Genomic DNA, 18,898 nt, shown 5'->3' on the forward strand with positions numbered 1-18,898 from the left:
TGGAACGTTTATTTTCGGTAAGAAACGGGCAAGAACGCAAGGTAAGTCTGCGACCTCTCTTGTTTCAAGATTTCACCATAGATCCGGGAGTTTTAGATGATTTAAACCTTAATAATCCAGTTGCAACACTCTAGGTGAGGAGTCTTGTAAGTTTTAAGAGGAAACGCAGCAAAAAATCACGTCGAAAAATAAAATTGAGAAACCGTCCTACTTTAGTAAGAAACTGAATTTTTCTCAGTTTTCGACTTCATTTATTAAGCGCTGTGAGTATAAAAAAAAAAAATACAATAAAAATATATCTGCATAGGTGGACTTGAGATCTTGAATTCTTATGAAGGAATCAATTTAATTCGAGTTACGTCTTGGAAGATAGAAAAATCCAAATAAATAGGTTGATATAGAATTTGACCGAAATCTGGAAATTGGATGAACTCAGGAAATCGGTGACAGACACGCGGCCGCCAAAACGGGAGGACACGCGTCGAGCAACTGGTGGAGAGACGCGTCTGGCGCCTTCGTTGACACGCGTCCGACGGTTGACCCGAAAACCCGACTTGCGCTCCGTGAAGCACCCCGACGACCTGCGGTCCAGCCTGAAACCTACCGTTGTACAACACGTATCACGCCCAGAAAATTCGAGTGGTAAGTCTACGTCCGCTGGGGCTCGAAACGCACCTCTACTGCGTTAACGCCGCGCGTGGGGAAGTGTGCAGGCGCGTGGGAGTCCCCTATGAGCGCGTGCAAGCGCGTGAGTGCCCTGTTTTCACCCATTTTTCGTCCTAGTCCAATGCTAATCTTATTTTACTGTGAACTAGGTCTCTATATAGATAATTCGTAATTTTTGGACTCCGTTACGACTGTAATCAAGCTCGGGAAGGCACGCGACATACTTGTAAGTAACCATACGGATTTAGGAAGTAATATTTGTAGAGTGCGCTTGGTTTTGCATGCATGCTAGAGCAAATTACCAGTAGGTGGCTAGACCTAGTGAGATTTTGTACTCGTTGTTTGTATGCTTGCTAGACTATCTTACTACTGTTTTTATTTGTTCATACTATGTTGGCGGACGGGAGAATTTGTGTATCTGCGCTCCGGGTGTTGATGGATGTTACATTGAGCTTGTAACATGTTTGTATGATTGAGCTTGGCTTGTCATGGACGGGAGAATTTGTTTGTAACATGTTTGTACATTGAGCTTGGCTTGTCATGGACGGGAGAATTTGTTTTGCATGCATGCTAGAGCAAATTACATTGAGCTTGTATGATTGTATGCGTTGTTAATCATACATAAACTCCTCTTGAATGATTGTGTGAACTTATGATATGATTGATAAGTTGTAGTGTTGTGATATGCCTAGGGTGAACTCTTGTAGGGATTGAGTTTGGTTTAGGTAAGGGACCCTCCTGATGTTACGGTCTATGGTGTCGTGAGTGACGTTTAGATGGAGTGACCCTTTAACCCTAGACTGTTATAGACTTGGGAGTCTTGATTGAGTGAATCTGGAAGCCAGGTGTCACAGTCATGCTCGTCCAAGGCGTGTTGCCCATGGCCGCATGCCCATGACAAGCCAAACCCTTGTCATGTCTTTTCATTCTAGTGTTTTTCCTTCTGTAGTTCTAGGACGTATGATGCCTAAAAAATATCATGTCTAGGCCTGCCAGACATAAAATGGCTCAGAATGTACTATAGGGAGATATGACTAGTTGTCAACTTCTCCCTACCCAAGGTTATATATGCTAAGTCGTTGTTATCTTTCTCTTGCTTGCTTATATAACGTCTCTTTCTAAAATCTCTCTCTCTCTCCTCGTTTTCTAAAACCTTCTTTTAAAACCGAGGCTAGAGACTCGATCATACGTCGCTTGGCCGTAGGCCACGCAAGAACAAATTGGCTTAGCTCACTTGTCGTTGGAAAGTGAGTGCCACACAATCGCTAGTCCGCTGCCTTCGAAAGTGCGATTGTGTCAAGTGGTATCAGAGCTTTGCTAGCTCCATAACATCGTAAAGACCGAAATCATGTCGGCGACAAAGTCGACACCCAAAGCAAAAGCCGACCGGCTTACGCTAATAGAGGAGGAAATGCTGTTCCTCAAAGAAGTCCCTGACACCCTCCGCTTCCTGGAAGCACGAGTGACCGAATTGAGTGGAAAAGTCGTAGAAATCGATGCAATGGGCAACCGCCTGGATGGGTTGCCAATCGCAGAACTGATGTTTCGAGTGACCTCGCTCGAAGAAAGAGTTGCTCCTACGAGCAGCCCAAAACCGTCTGGTAGTCCGGATAGCGCACAAAGAGGGATGTGACGAAGAGTTCGACGTGCTACAGAATACAATGATGAGCTTGTTCAATGGATTAGCTGATGAATTCAGAACAACCATCGACGACATCCAAGAAAGGATGGCCTCCATGAGCACTCGAATTGAAGTGACCATGAAAGCCGTGGAGAACGTCACGGCTGGGCAAACTAATGCAGGATCCAACAAACTAAGGTTCCCAGACCCTAGAGCCTTCAAAGGAAATCGGGACGCCAAGGAGTTAGAAAACTTCATCTTTGATATCGAACAGTACTTCAAAGCCACAACTGCTTGTACTGACGACAAGAAGGTAACTGTAGCCTCGATGTATCTCATAGACGACGCCAAACTGTGGTGGCGTACGAAAGTGCAAGACATCGAGGATGGATTGTGCACCATCGACTCATGGGAGGACCTCAAGAAAGAGTTGAGGGAACAATTCCTCCCCGAAAACACAGGACATATAGCAATGGAGAAAATAGTAGCCCTGAAACATACTGGAAATATACGAGACTATGTGTCGATGGTGGATATCAGAGGCACAACAGAGAAGGACAAGGTGTTCTTCTTTATAAATGGGTTACAGCCGTGGGCCAAAACAAAGCTACATGAGAACAAGGTCCAAACCCTAGCTGCCGCAATGGCCTGAGCCGAGAGACTCCTAGACTGTGGGAACGAAGCGGGATCCCAAAGAAGAACGACACCGGCCCCAAACACTGGGGGCAAAACATACAAGCCACCAGGTTATCGAAATGGAAGCCCCAACAGACCGAACGGAGGTAACAACAGATTAAGCGGATGGACGGATAGACCTCCTTAGAACAATCAAGCAGGCACATCTCGAGGATCTTACCATCAAAGGAACCACCCAACGACACCTTTACAATGCATGCTATGTAAAGGTCCCCACAAAGTATCCTACTGTCCTCATCGGGCCTCTCTCACTGCGCTCCAAGTGTCTATTCAAGAGAGCAATGACGCAAGGGTCGAGACTATGCTAGACAAGAAGGAAGATCACGACAATCCTCGAATGGGCGCGCTTAAATTCTTGTCAGCCCTCCAACGGAAAGTCGAACCGAAGAAGATAATAGAGAAAGGGCTCATGTTCATAGATGTGACAATAAATTCTCGACCGAGCAAGAGCACTCTGATAGATTCAGGAGCGATCCACAACTTCATTGCCGATCAAGAAGCCCGAAGATTGGGACTCGCCATAGGAAAGGACCCGGAGAAAATGAAAGCTGTTAACTCCGAGGCCTTGTCTATTGTGGGAGTTTCCAAAGGAGTCCCCTCAAAATAGGGGATTGGACAGGACAGCTAGATCTTCTCGTGGTTCGCATGGATGACTTCGACGTGGTACTTGGGATGGAGTTCCTCCTAGAACACAAAGTCATCCCAATGCCACTGGCGAAATGCTTGGTAATCACCGATCGCAACCCCATAGTAATACCTGCAAGCATCAAGCAACCAAGTAATCTTCGAATGATCTCGGCCATACAACTGAAAAGAGGACTCGCACGAGAGGAACCTACATTCATGGTCATACCACTGATGGAAGAAGTGACCACCAAAGAAACTGTCCCAGAAGAAATCAAGGAAGTACTAAACAGTTATGCCGACATAATGCCATAGAGCCTACCCCAAACACTACCACCTCGTCGAGGCATTGACCATGAAATCAAACTCCTCCCCGGGGTTAAACCGCCAGCGAAAAACGCATACTGGATGGCTCCGCCCGAACTAGCCGAATTGAGGAAACAACTGGATGAGTTGTTGAAGGCGGGATTCATTCGCCCGACAAAGGCACCTTACGGAGCCCCCGTACTGTTCCAGAAGAAGAAGGATGGGACGTTACGTCTGTGCATAGACTATAAAGCCTTAAATAAGGTGACGGTACGCAACAAATATCCGCTGCCGATAATATCCGACTTGTTCGACCAACTTCATGGGGTCAAGTACTTCACGAAGTTGGACTTACGATCAGGGTATCACCAAGTACGTATTGCCGAAGGGGACGAACCCAAGACGACATGCGTAACAAGATATGGGGGCTTCGAATTCCTAGTAATGCCCTTTGGCTTGACAAACGCCCCAGCTACTTTCTGCATGTTGATGAACCAAGTTTTCTACGAATACTTGGATCAGTTCGTCATAGTATACCTCGACGACATAGTTGTTTACAGCACAACCCTAGAGAAACACAAAGTTTACTTGAAGCTGGTGTTTGACAAGCTGCGGCAGAATCAATTGTATGTGAAGAAAAAGAAATGTGCATTCGCACAAACATGCATCAACTTCCTTGGACATGTCGTCAAATGTGGACAAATTAGTATGGATAGCGACAAGATAAATGTTGACTCTGGCAAATCGGATGTCGACGAAAAAATTGGCCGAAGGTTTCTTCGAAGGAAAAATTAGCGGAAGTAGAAGGAGAGAGAAAGAGATTCGCTGATAATGCTGAAGACTCGATGTTTTTTATTTTACATCCGTTGAATGGTTTAAATAATAAATCTAATTACAAAAATAGAAAAACCAAATATACAAAAATAGAATAAGTGGACGAAGACTTCGCCCACTCTGCCAAAACAATGGCCCCTAGAATCACGCTCCTCCATTCGCGTGAACTCATATGTTTTTACAAACCTAACTAAATAAGGCAGAGCTTTTATTTAACAATCTCCTCCTAAAAGCTGTACCTTATTATTTGAACTCCGATCTTTGAGCGTAGTTCTTCAAATTTCACCCGCGCCAGGGACTTGGTGAAAATGTCTCCAAGTTGTTCCTCTGTTCGGATGAAATCAATCTTGATGAGCCCTCGATCTGCACATTCTCGAATGTAGTGGAATCTGATTTCTATGTGCTTGCTCCGGTCGTGCAAAACTGGATTTTTGATCAGGGAGATCGTAGCTTTGTTGTCTACGTATAGCATTGGTGGATCGCTTTCTCTCCCGATGAGTTCTTCCATTAGTCGTGCAAGCCAGATCCCTTGAGTTGCTGCCATCGAAGCGGCGATGTATTCTGCTTCGCAGGAAGGCAAAGCAACTACCTTCTGTTTTGTTGATTGCCAGCAGATCGCGCCGCTTGAGAGAAAGTAGATCATTCCGCTGGTGCTCTTACGATCATCAACGTCACCGGCCATGTCACTATCGCTGTAGCCGACCAGTTTGAGTTTCTCCTTTTCGCTCCTAGCGCAGTATCTTACGCCCCAGCCTTTGGTTCCGGCTACATAGCGCAGGATGCGCTTGACAGCCACTAAACCTGCTCACATATCCAAAAGAATAAGCAAGATCAGGACGAGAGTTTACCAGATAGCGCAGACTCCCGACAATGCTGCGGTAATTGGTGGAGTCGACTGTCGTCGTAGTGCCGGCCTTCCTTAGTTGAAGTCGGGCCTCCATTGGCGTCCTGGTAGGATTACTGTCCACAAGCCCAGTTGTGTCCAGCAGCTTCCTCGCGTATGCACTTTGGCAGATGGAGATGCCGGAAGAGTTCTGTTGCACTTCGATGCCGAGGTAGTAGCTGAGCACATCGAGATCGCTCATCTTGAAGTTTTTCGACATCTCCTTCTTGAACCTTCCGAGGACTCCCACGTCGCCTCCAGTGATTATGAGGTCGTCGACGTACACTCCCACGATCAGTCGCTTTTTGCCGTGGCCGTACGTGTACATGCCATGCTCAGAGGCACAACGTTTGAAATTCAGTGACAGTAGGGTACTGTCGAGCTTCGCGTTCCAGGCTCGTGGGGCTTGTCGAAGCCCGTAGAGTGCTTTGTGCAGGCGCAGTACCTTATTAGGGTTGTCGTTATCCAGGAAGCCAGGTGGTTGTCGAACATAGACGGTCTCCTTCAACTCTCCGTTAAGGAAAGCAGACTTTACGTCCATATGGTGAACCTCCCAAGAGTGATGTGCTGCAATTGCCAGCAAGAAACGAACGGATTCTAACCTTGCTACTGGCGCAAATACCTCTTCGAAGTCCACTCCTTGCTTCTGGACGTAGCCCTTCGCCACCAGACGAGCCTTGTGCTTCACAACTTCTCCTTTTTCGTTGCGCTTCAGTTTGAAGACCCATTTGAGCCCTATGGCTCGGTGTCCCGGTGGCATATCCTCCAGACTCCACGTCTGGTTCTCAGTGATGGATGTCATCTCCTCCTGCATTGCCTTCCGCCAGCACGGGTTCTTTTCTGCTTCGGCGAAGGTGTTTGGTTCATCTGCACTGACGGCATGTAGTTCGGCCACTTCCTCGAGCTCGCGCGCTGCTAGTCCAGGTGGTTCACCTCCTCCCACTAGGTCATCCATCCTCCGGTACCTAGCCTCCAGATCAGTATCGTGATCGGCATCCAGCGTCGAATCCACAGTCCGTGGTGTTGCGAATTCCACTGGTTCAAGTGGTGCACCTGCTGGCGGCGGTGACGTCTCCTGATGCTGGGCTCCTCCTTCTTCAGGCTCGGTGACGAGGTACTCCACCGTGAATTGATTTGGATTACGGTCTGCCTCGATCACGTCATTCCACTGCCAGAAGGTGCTTTCGTCGAAGACGACGTCTCGAGACACGTGAGCTCGCCCCCCTACAGGATCATAGAGTCTGTACGCCTTGCTCCCGGGTTCGTAGCCGATGAAGACGACCTTCAGCCCCCTGGGATCGAGCTTGGCGAGATGGGGACGTGTTACCTTCATGTATGCGACGCAGCCGAACACGCGAAAATGATGTACTGTTGGTTTTTTGTTGTACCAGGCCTCATATGGCGTCTTCCCGTCGAGGCTTCGGGTTGGTGACCGATTGAGGAGATAGACAGCCGTCATTACTGCCTCTCCCCAGAATCTCCCAGGCATCCCGGGCGTCACCAACAATGACCTCGCTGTCCCGACAATGGTCTGATTTCAGCGCTCTACCACTCCGTTCTGTTGGGGGGAGTAGGGCGCCGTTAGGTGCCGTTGTATGCCGATCTCGTCACAGTACTTACTGAAACTTGCCGAGGTGAATTCTCCGCCTCGGTCTGTGCGCAGCACTCGCATCTTCTTCTCACATTCGGCCTCCGCTCGCGCTTTAATGCGCTTAACCGCCTCTGCCGCCTCACTTTTCGCTTGCAGCAGAGTCAGCCACATGAAGCGGCTTTTGTCATCGACTAACAGGAGGAAGAGACTCTTACCGCCTGGGGTCGCCGGCTTGATGGGCCCGCAAATATCGCCGTGTACAAGCTCCAATGGCTCATCGGCTCGGTAGGCTGTTCGAGATGGAAAGGGTGTTTGCCGATGAGGCACCCGTCGCACAGCTTGTTCACGCCTTTGATTTCTGGCAAGCCGTGCACCAACTCCTTCTTCTGTAGCTTTTCTAGGGCAGGAAAGTTTAAGTGTCCGTACCTTGCGTGCCACCTCCAAGATACCTCTTCGGTCTTGGCCGAGAGGCTAACGGGTTGGTCTATCTCTAACTCCAGGATGTAAAGACGGTTTGTGGTGCGCCTTGCCTGCGTGAGCAGCCGTCGTTGATTATCGCAGATTTTCAGTAGTTCGCGCTCGATGGAAATGAAGCAACCTGTCTCATCGAGTTGACCCAGGCTCACAAGGTTAGCCTTGAGCCTCGGGATGAAGTAGACGTCGGTCAGCTTGCGATGCTCGCCTCCCTTACTGACGAACAGGATGGTGCCGCGCCCTTCGGTCTCGCCGAATTTCACCGTCCCACGGATCTCCGAGTCGATCTCGGAGAACGCAGATCTAGCTCCGGTCATATGGTTTGTTGCCCCTGTGTCAAGGATTCATTGCTGGTGCTCGTGTTGCTCGTCCCTTTCGCCAATCTGAGCGAACACTCGCTCCTCCTCCAGTTGAATTGGCTCCCCAGCTGGTGCCATCTTTGCTACGCCCAACTGGAGCTCTTTCTTGGGTTCAACATCGTCGTCGGATTTGGAATCAAAATTGGGGACGCATGCAGTTACCATGAAGAGAGCTGGCTCGTCCTCCTCGGATTGAGCCACATGGGCCTTCTCCTCCTTATTCCTCAGCTTGCTCCAGCAATTTCTGCTCAGGTGTCCTCTCTTCCCACAGTTCGAGCATTGGATCGGCCTGCCATTTGGTCGACTCCTTTTTTTTGATTCCCATCTTTCCCGCGCGTGCGCCCGTGGGACATCCATGGCTTCTTACCGCCTTTGCGGCTGGAGGAGGACCCATTGCTCTCGCCGGTGTTGTCGCGGAGCTTTAGGCGTGCAGCAAGCCATTGCTCCTCCGTGAGGAGTAGATGGCCGACGGCGGCGTGGAGGAGGGAGCGAGCTTGCTCGAGATGGACCCCACGATGTGCTTATTTTCGCCCTTTGCATTTTCTTCTACTCGAACCTGAGACCTGTGTGTTGTTAGGTCGACACTCTAACCACTTGAGCTATTCAACTTGATTGTTGATAGGTTGGCTCTTCTGTGATGGTATACTACCGATCGCTTCAACGAGGCTCTGATACCACTTGTTGACTCTGGCAAATCGGATGTCGACTAAAAAATTGGCCGAAGGTTTCTTCGAAGGAAAAATTAGCGGAAGTAAAAGGAGAGAGAGAGAGATTCGCTGATAATGCTGAAGACTCGATATTTTTTATTTTACATCCGTTCAATGGTTTAAATAATAAATCTAATTACAAAAATAGAAAAACCAAATATACAAAAATAGAATAAGTGGACGAAGACTTCGCCCACTCTGCCAAAACAATGGCCCCTAGAATCACGCTCCTCCATTCGCGTGAACTCATATGTTTTTACAAACCTAACTAAATAAGGCAGAGCTTTTATTTAACAATAAAAGCTATCCAAGAATGGAAAGTTCCTACTTCCGTATCCGAGGTGCGGTCCTTCTTAGGATTAGCCAACTACTATAGGCGGTTCGTCGAAGGGTTTTCATGACGAGTCGCCCCATTGACAGAGCTGTTGAAGAAAGACCACCCTTGGTCGTGGTCAAATGATTGTCAAATGGCCTTTGAAAATCTGAAAACAACCATGACGAGGGGTCCTGTCCTCGGGTTGGTAGATGTTACAAAGCCATTTGAAATAGAAACAGATGCTTCCGACTTTGCTCTAGGTGGGGTCCTTATTCAGGAAGGCCACCCCATCGCTTACGAAAGTCGAAAGCTCAACGATGCCGAACGGAGATACACTGTCTCCGAGAAAGAAATGTTGGTTGTAGTCCATTGCCTTCGAGTCTGGAGACAGCATCTCTTGGGACCACAGTTCATAGTGAAGACGGATAATAGCGCCATTTGCCACTTCTTTGATCAACCAAAATTAACGGCAAAACAAGCCCGGTGGCAGGAGTCGTTAGTCGAATTCGACTTCAAGTTCGAACACAAAGCAGGAAAGAGTAATCAAGCAGCCGACGCACTGAGTCGGAAGGGCGAACATGCGGCCCTGTGCATGTTAGCCCATATTCATTCAAGTAAGATCGATGAATCGATGCGCGACATCATCAAGGAACATTTACATAAAGACCCATCGGCCAAAGCCGTTGTCGAACTAGCTAAAGTTGGGAAAACACGACAGTTTTGGGTTGAGGGAGACCTCCTGATGACCAAAGGAAACAGATTGTATGTCCCAAGAACGGGGGAACTGAGGAAGAAGCTCATTCAAGAATGTCATGATACCTTATGGGCCGGACACCCTGGGTGGCAAAGAACATACGCCCTAATAAAGAAGGGGTACTTCTAGCCAAACATGCGAGACGACATCATGCAATACACCAAGACGTGCCTCATCTGTCAACAGGACAAAGTCGAGAAAGCCAAAGTCTCAGGACTCTTGGAACCTCTACCTATGCCAACAAGACCCTGGGAAAGTGTATCTTTGGACTTCATAACACACCTCCCAAAAGTCAGGGAATATGACGCCATCTTGGTTATCGTAGACCGATTCTCAAAATATGCGACATTCATCCCCACTCCCAAATTATGCTCGGCGGAACTCACAGCCCAACTGTTTTTCAAACACGTTGTAAAGTTATGGGGCATTCTGTCGAGCATCATCAGTGATAGGGATGGCAGATTCATTGGGACATTCTAGACTGAGTTATTCGCCTTCTTGGGAACAACTTTAAACATCTACTCGAGTTATCACCCTCAAACCAATGGACAGACAGAACGGTTCAATTTCTTGCTCGAAGAATACTTACGTCACTTCATCGACGCTCGCCAGAAGAACTGGATACAACTGTTAGATGTCACCCAATTTTGCTTCAATTGTCAAACAAGCTTGTCTATGGGAAAGAGTCCCTTCGCAATTGTAAGTGGACGACAACCGGCCTTACCCCATATTATTGATCATCCTTATGCAGGAAAAAACCCTCAAACTCACAACTTTACAAGAGAATGGAAGCAGACGACAGATATAGCCTGGGCATATATAGAGAAGGCTTCAAAGCATATGAAAAAGTGGGCAGACAAGAAGCGTCGCCCCCTTCAATTCCAGGCAGGAGATCAAGTTCTCATCAAGCTGAGACCAGAACAGATTAGATTTCGCAACCGGAAGGACCAGAGACTAGTTCAAAAATATGAAAGCCCGGTTGAAGTCCTTAAAAAGATCGGGGCTACCTCCTACCGAGTTGCACTACCCGCATGGATGAAAATCCACCCAGTAATTTATGTGAGCAACTTGAAGCCCTACCACCCTGACCCAGACGACGACCAACGAAATGCAATCACGAGACCAAGCATCAATCTGAAGCAAAAAGAAACAAAAGAAGTAGAGGAGATCCTAGTCGACAGGGTTAGGAAGATAGGAAGACCTGTACGGACGATTCGTGAATTCCTTGTCAAATGGAAGAATCTCCCTACAGAGGAAACTAGCTGGGAACGCGCCGAAGATCCGAACTCCGCCGCCACCCACATCGCAAGGTTTGAAAGTAGTCGATTGACAGGGACGTCAACCAATTAGGTGGGGGAGGATGTCACGGTCATGCTCGTCCAGGGCGTGTTGCCCATGGCCGCATGCCCATGACAAGCCAAACCCTTGTCATGTCTTTTCATTCTAGTGTTTTTACTTTTGTAGTTCTAGGACGTATGACGCCTCAAAAATATCATGTCTAGGCTTGCCAGACATAAAATGGCTCAGAATGTACTATAGGGGGATATGACTAGTTGTCAACTTCTCCCTACCCAAGGTTATATATGCTAAGCCGTTGTTATCTTTCTCTTGCTTGCTTATATAACGTCTCTTTCCAAAATCTCTCTTTCTAAAATCTCTATCTCTCCTCGTTTTCTAAAACCTTCTTTTAAAACCGAGGCTAGAGGCTCGATCATACATCGCTTGGCCGAAGGCCATGCAAGAACAAATTGGCTTAGCTCACTTGTCGTTGGAAAGTGAGTGCCGCACAATCGCTAATCCGCTGCCTTCGAAAGTGCGATTGTGTCACCAGGCTCCTAACTCAATAATTTTAACTACCATTGAGATATAGAGAACCACATTAGGACCTCGAGGTGTAGAGAGATGACCTCTTAACCGACAGTATCTGGTATAGCATTCGAGTATGCTCTGTTTCCCTTCCTACTCCAGTGTGGTACTGTTGAGCTAGGCGAGATGCCAGTTAGGGAGATGTTACGCTACCCTTCCGACTCCGGTGTGGTACCGTTGAGCTAGGCAAGACGCCAGGTAGGGAGATGTTACTCTTCCCTTCCTACTTCGGTGTGGTACCGTTGAGCTGGGTGAGACGCCAATTAGGGAGGTGTTACTCTTCCCTTCCTACTCCGGTGTGGTACTGTTGAGCTTGGCGAGACACTTGTTAGGGAAGTGTTACCCAGTGGTAGATCGACTACTCTGCATGGGGATTCGTCTTATGGTAAGATGTTGATCACGCGAGTGGGTCAAGGTCGCCTGCATGATGGGTCCGTCCTGTAGAAGGACGTTGACCATGCAGTTACCAATTCTAGCTGGGCTGTACGAGGGGTACATGTAGTTATGAGGGAGCACCTCATCCTCAAACGTTGAATACCGCTTCAAAGGTTAAGTCCTTCCACCTTGAACTGTGTATTGAGAGTAGTGAGACTCTAGAGTCTAGAGTATAGTTGGTGGCTCTCTCCTAAACTTCGATACGATTAAGAGCCTACAAGTAAGTTGCTTATTAAGTATATTTTTATACTCACCCCGTTTTTCCTTCTTTTTTTCAGGTACCGGTCGAGGTGGGGAAGTGTTCGAGAGCTGCACTGTCACAGAGGGGTGTCGTTCCGGAGCGTCAGTCCCTTGTCGGTCTTTTAGAGTCTGTTGTATTTTTCTTTCATAATTGTATTTCCCGTTTGTAATATTTGACTTTAATTTTGGTGTCGTTAACTCCTTTTTCTTGATTTAAATTTTTTATCCGATTTTCATCTCCTATTTTATCTTCTTTTAAATTTATTTATTTTCGATTTCGTCTTTTTTTAGTCACGATTCGATTTTTCGAAGCTTCGAAAATCAGGTCGTGACAGTTCTTGAAATATATATGTGACTATTATTATATATATATCCAAATGAACTTCTCAAAGTAACATACATTTCATTATCCTTCATCATTGTGTTTCCATCTTTGTGTTTCTATTCAACTTTGAAATAAATTCACAACATCCTACCATATATATTTTTTTTACTAAGTTTACATGTTTACGTTTTTAGTCCACGATTCTACATCGATTCTCTAATAATATTTGTAATAAGTCCAAAATAATTTATGTGCCAAGTTATATTTACATGATTTAAAATTTTTTGAACATTAAATTTCAAATTTGACTTAAAAGTAAGTTTTTTTTAACGAATTTATATGGTACACACTTAACAATTTTGACTATTTTGTTTATTACATGGCTTGGAACGTGCCGTTGGTGTTTTGACCTTTGTTTAATAATTTTGTTTGCAGTAGAAATTTAGTCCTTTGTGTGGAAAATTGAGTATAAGGTCTCCTTGATCCTCAAACAACTTCCCCTTAATTGAAGTTCAACTCTTTCTTAGAGTACTTGAATAAAGTATATTCTTTGTTGGACACATGAATCACTATGACTACATCTTTGATACTGTTTGATTATTGTCGTAGTAAAAATTTCGAGACTCACAACTTCTTTGTTTGATATTTGATGATTCTATTAACATGGCTAAAGTTGAGATAATAAGCTCTCAACACTTTGATTTTGGTTTTCTCAAAATACTTCGTACCAACAGAGATAATACTTCGTACCAACAGAGATAGTGTCCTCACTCATGAATTTTTTTTCTTAATTAACCAAGGTGGAAATACAAATCCCAAACCATATTAATTCATTATCTATCATCAAAAGTCATGGGTTTATAAACCTTCAAATGGCAACGCTATAAAAGTTTTTTTTTATTTTTTTATTTGAATGTCTAGAGTATAAAGACTATGGGTCAATATCATTTTTGTAAGAACTGTTTTGAGCCGCTAGGTTTTATTTTGTGAAGCAAAGAGGAGAATGTTAGTTTTTTTTCAATGGCTTTGTTATCAAACTTTAGGATAAGTATGTAATACCCGAGTAAATAAAGAGTATATGAATGAACTGAGATCACATCTAAACGTGAGATCATGTGACAAGTCAAAAAAAAAAATTGAAAATTGAAAAAAAAATAAATAAATAATCACTTCCCATTGAATCTCTCCACTTTTGAAAAGAATAAAAGTAAAATTAAATATATTAAAATGTCATCTTCCTTACCTAAATCTTCTATCTGCAACTCAGTTGGAGAATCAATTTCCAAATTTCCTTTTTCGTCAAAATTTGATCAATTTCGTTAGAATTAAGTAGAAGTGGATTACAAAATTAAACCCTAAGAATAATATAATTATTATAGGAAATCAAATAGTCATCCAATTTTTTTTTTCATTCAGATAATTACAAGAATTATCCAATTCATCACAAGAAATTAAGAATCTATTAAAATCGAATAAAAAGTAACATGTGAACAAAATAAAAAAAAAAATATAGAAAAACACATACTCAAAAGGAAAGATATGAAAAGTATTAAATGGTTGGTAAGGAGTGAATATAATAATATTATAAAAAATATACATTTTCATTTAATACCCAAATATATTATAAAATCTATCATAGTATCTAATAAAGAGTAGGTTAGTAGGTATTCTATTTGTTAGACATTTATATCCAAGAAATATTAAATCTAAATTGAAAGATTAAAAATTTGTTAAATGATCTGGTAGATATGTCAAGATATTTCTTTATGCTCCATAATTGGACTACAACGTATTGATCTTTGCAGTAATTTTGTTTTTATTAATATTATCAAGAAGATGGATTTGAGGTTGAATTGAACCTTGAGGAGCATATCCATGCTTTTGCAAAGAATAATTAGTAATTTCGATTTACGTCAACCAAGTAAGTGGCTTTACTATCGATTTGGTTAGAAGAATTGCTTTGTGTATGATAACACGTGTCTAGTGACATTCCACATGTCATATGTGTGTTATGATTTGATATGTGATGTTATGTTATGTGTCGCTATATGATATGTCAAATAATATTATGATATGAATTAAATGTCATGTTGTGTTAAGATAAGCTATGTTATGTTATGAAGTGTCATAATGTTCTATGATATGTTACATTAGGCCATGATATGCTATGACATGCTATGTTATGTGTTGAAATAAGGAAATACGATGAAAAACCTCTATGCCATGATTTGAAAATTAGGTTAGGAATCAAATGATTTTATAAGAATTTTATGTAGGTATATTACTAAGTGTAATATGTGATGAAAGAATGGGGGTTGTCTTGCATGATTTATTACACCACGATAAAAAAAATATGGGAACCTCATATATAATTGTTTGTTCACGTGCATCAGAATACATTCCCTTTATCATGAGTACAGACACGTAAACTATAAGACTGAAATGACCATCATGTTTACCATGATGCTATGACGATCACTATTTCCTCTACGTGTTCAAAAACAATCCATAGAGTCCATGCTTACACGTGTGGGTCGTGTGTAAAGAAATAATACACATCCAATTTTCCCGAATTGGAAACCCATCTAAGAGAAGAAAGTTTTAAATTGTAAAAGCCCAAGTCTTGGCTAGCAGATATTGTCATCTTTAGGTTTTCTGTTTCGAGCTACCACTCAAGGTTTTAAAGCACGACTGCTAGGGTGAGATTTCCACGCCCTCTATATTGTTTTCTTTGGGCTTTCCCTTTCACGCTTCCCCTCAGGTTTTAAAATGCATCTAGTAGGGTGAAGTTTCCACACCCTTATAAGAAATGTTTCGTTCTCCTCTCCAACGAATGTGGGATCTCACAATCTAGTCTCCTTGGGGGCCAACGTTCTCATTGACACATTGCTTCCTTTTTGAGCTTTTCTACAAGGTTTTAAAACGCATTTGTTAGGGACAATAAATGTATTTTATATGTTAGAATGAGTAAGATAAATTAACTATATTTGATTTTTGAAATATAAGAAGTATAATTAATTCTTCCATTTAAGTATGTAATTAGTTTATATAATTTTATTAAATTAAATTATTTGAGGATGACGATTAAGATTATTATTAAATAAATACAAAAACATAAAATACTTTTATTTCATGTAACATAAAATACATTCTTCCTCTCTTTCAAAAATTTCCAAGTTTAGCAACTTTTTTTCTTTGATATTTCCTCAGTTTTTTATGGCTTAGTTGCATTGATTTGAAGGCTAATATTGATCATCCATCTAAACTTGAGGGACAATGAAGTGAAGTAGAGAACCAATTTACATGACAATATGCTTTTTACACCCATTAATTACTATATTTAAAAACTAATGGTACATTTTTTATGTAGAACATTTTTCGATATTTAAATTCATAAGAGTTCGTTTATTAGGCTAAAGCAATAGAACTCCAGTTTTCACCTTTGTAATACACTACGTAATAGGCTATCACCAAAATTAAGTTCGTCTATTCTAAGCAACTAGCAGGTTCAACCACACCAGAGGCAGTTCCTTTGGCACCTTTGCATGAAGCTTTAGCGATTTGATCATTATAAGTCACTTTAATGTCTTCTAAGGTGAGTCCAGTGCAAGGATTTGTTGGGCTACAATCAAATTTGACTCCTATTTCAGTGGCTGATGTTCCCTTGATATCTTCATAAGTTACTTCGCTAATTTTTACTCCTGAATCCTATTCATGCAAACAAGAACAATCAAAATATGGCATGAAAATTTAATAAGGACAACTATCTTGAATGGTACGATATCTTTTATGTGAAAACCATAAAAGCTTATGATGATCAAAGTGGATAATATAACACTCTTTTGGAGATATGTGAAAGTTACATTGTCCACCACAATTCATTACCTAGAAGTGTAGCCGAAGTAATGCTCCTAATTTAACACACGTCTTGAATAAGATAAATTCCAACTCGTTGAAGATAACAAAAAAATCAATTACGTATGAAATTTAAAATTTAATATCTATTAATCAAATCTAAAGTTAAATATAATTCGTAAGAAGTTAACATGTCGAGGATTAATGAGAAAATATACCTGATGGGGGCAGCCTTCATCATGCGGACAGTAATTTTGATCAATTATGATAGGGTTCTTCACATTATCCAAAGTAATGTGTTGAAAATGAATATCAGTTGCGAACCCACTACTTGGTCTTGCCCAAGACTTAATCCTCACTCCATTCGTACTCTCGGTAAAAGTCGATGATGTAACTGTCACATTTTTCACTCCAGGCTCATCTGCCGACTTCCCCAAACTCCCAATGCTACAAACACATATTTTCAACATATAGGGATAGTTAAAATCACTATGTTCAAGATGAAAAATTTTCTAAAATGTGTTTTTATTCCTTCAAAATCTAATTTTATATTTGGTTTTATAATTTCAAATATATTTTTCATACCAACAAAATAATTTCAAAAAATTATTTGTTAACATCTACCTGATTCCGTGCCCAGGTCCACATGTAACACTTTCTATCCATAAGTTGGTGGTCCCTGGACCAATTGAGATGCAGTCATCACCGGTGCCGATGTTGGAACTAAGGATGGTCACATCTGATGACTCCTGCACATGGATGCCATCAGTGTTCGGACTATCGCCAGGATCCGAGACCTTCACTCCTTGAATGTTCACATTTTGGCAACCGTGCACCACAATGTTAAATATTTGGCTATTAATTGAAGCTAATCCATCGATGATAACATTTTGTGCATTTGTGATTTCAAGATTCTACAAATTCAAAACAAAGGAGAGCAAGAATTAGTACCGTGCATTTTCTTTCAACTTTTCCCTAAAGACAAATTTTTAAATTTTGTTATATCTAGCCAACTTAAATAATGCATACCGGTGCTCCATCGGGGCAATTATTCCCAGAGTGTTTACAATCCCATATGCCAGATCCTTTTCCATCAATAACACCGCCATGAATGGAAAGCCCATTTACGTCTTTAAACCCAATCCAAGCTTTAGTTTTAGCTAGAACTTGAATGTCTGAAGAAGCCACAAGAGTGCCATCGATGCGAATAGTAATAGCATTGTTCTTACAAGGCCCATTAAAACTCCCACTTTGAACGTAGAATGTGCCTATGGGCACGTGAATAGTAGCAGGTCCGGTCGAGTCACAAGCCTTGGCCCATGCTGTTTGAAGTACAGGCGAGGCATCGGTCTTTCCATCGGGCTTGGCTCCAAGACTAACAATATCTAAGGTTAATCCATCAGCCAATGCATAGGTCAAAAGCAGAAGTAGCGGAAGGGAAAGAAGAAGCATTAATGTTCCATAGAGAGCCATATGAAAACTGAATTGTAAAAATATTTGTGATAAATGTGAAAGATGAAAAGGAAGTAACGGATGGAAAAATGGAAGAGCTATGGAGTGATATTTATAAGCTAATGCTAATGCATGCTTCGATTTGCATGTAAGTAGTTCTGATAGATATGATTATCATTTATGGTCACTTTTAAATGGTTAAAAATATTTTTTTAAATACTTTTGGAAAGTCATTTAATACGGATTCAAAAAGTTGAAGTGATTTTAAAAATTATTATTATAATGAAAAGATTTATTTTGACAAAATTTAGGTAACGCGGAAAATAAAGAAGGTGTGCGTTAAATTTGCCAGAGTGATTTTGAGGAACGTGCTGATAATTATTTATAATCGTCTAGTTGTTACTGAAGAAAATATCTTGTTTGAGTCAACCCTATAACTTGCATAGATAATGTATAAATAATATTCCATTAGTATTCATGATTGTTGCCTTTTTTGGATGGTTACTTTTTTCCATTTTGGAGCAACTTGTAAAATTCCTACTGTAATAAGAATTTTTTACTACTTTGTATAGTGTTCTTAAATAAAATTTCTATAATAATGATTGGTGATACTCAAAATAATAATGATGAAAATATGCTACCATATACGCCATGTTACGAAAAGTCTTTAAATTTTTATTTGTCAATATATCACACAATTTTTATAGTTTATCAATATAGACTTCTATTATTGATAGGCTATTTTGACAGTTTCTATCCCTCTTAGGTATTCGTTTTTTTCATTTTGATTAAATTTAATCTTATTATATATTTAGAAGTTGAAGGTTGTTCAAGTCAAGTTTTTTTTTTTTTTTTTTTTTTTTTTTTTTTTTTTTTTTTTTTTTTTTTTTTTTT

The 18,898-nt window shown here is 42.1% G+C and overlaps 1 protein-coding gene and 1 long non-coding RNA gene across 2 annotated transcripts; one reads left to right on the forward strand and one right to left on the reverse strand.

Annotated features, from left to right (window-relative positions):
• Nucleotides 1-818: 818 nt before the first annotated feature.
• On the forward strand, nt 819-12,503 carry LOC111439557. Its single transcript, XR_002709810.1, has 2 exons — nt 819-892; nt 12,411-12,503. It is a non-coding gene; the product is annotated as an uncharacterized LOC111439557 (long non-coding RNA).
• A 3,576-nt stretch (nt 12,504-16,079) lies between these two features.
• On the reverse strand, nt 16,080-18,096 carry LOC111439543 (polygalacturonase-like). Its single transcript, XM_023077160.1, has 4 exons — nt 17,582-18,096; nt 17,177-17,466; nt 16,771-16,999; nt 16,080-16,405 (listed from the first exon to the last, which is right to left on the reverse strand). Exons 1-4 carry the CDS (start codon nt 18,023-18,025, stop codon nt 16,184-16,186), a joined length of 1,185 nt encoding a protein of 394 aa, XP_022932928.1. The 5' UTR covers nt 18,026-18,096; the 3' UTR covers nt 16,080-16,183.
• Nucleotides 18,097-18,898: the final 802 nt, after the last annotated feature.

This window comes from Cucurbita moschata, unplaced genomic scaffold (genome assembly GCF_002738365.1).
Source record: "Cucurbita moschata cultivar Rifu unplaced genomic scaffold, Cmos_1.0 Cmo_Scf00096, whole genome shotgun sequence".
In the NCBI taxonomy this organism is placed as follows: Eukaryota; Viridiplantae; Streptophyta; class Magnoliopsida; order Cucurbitales; family Cucurbitaceae; genus Cucurbita; species Cucurbita moschata.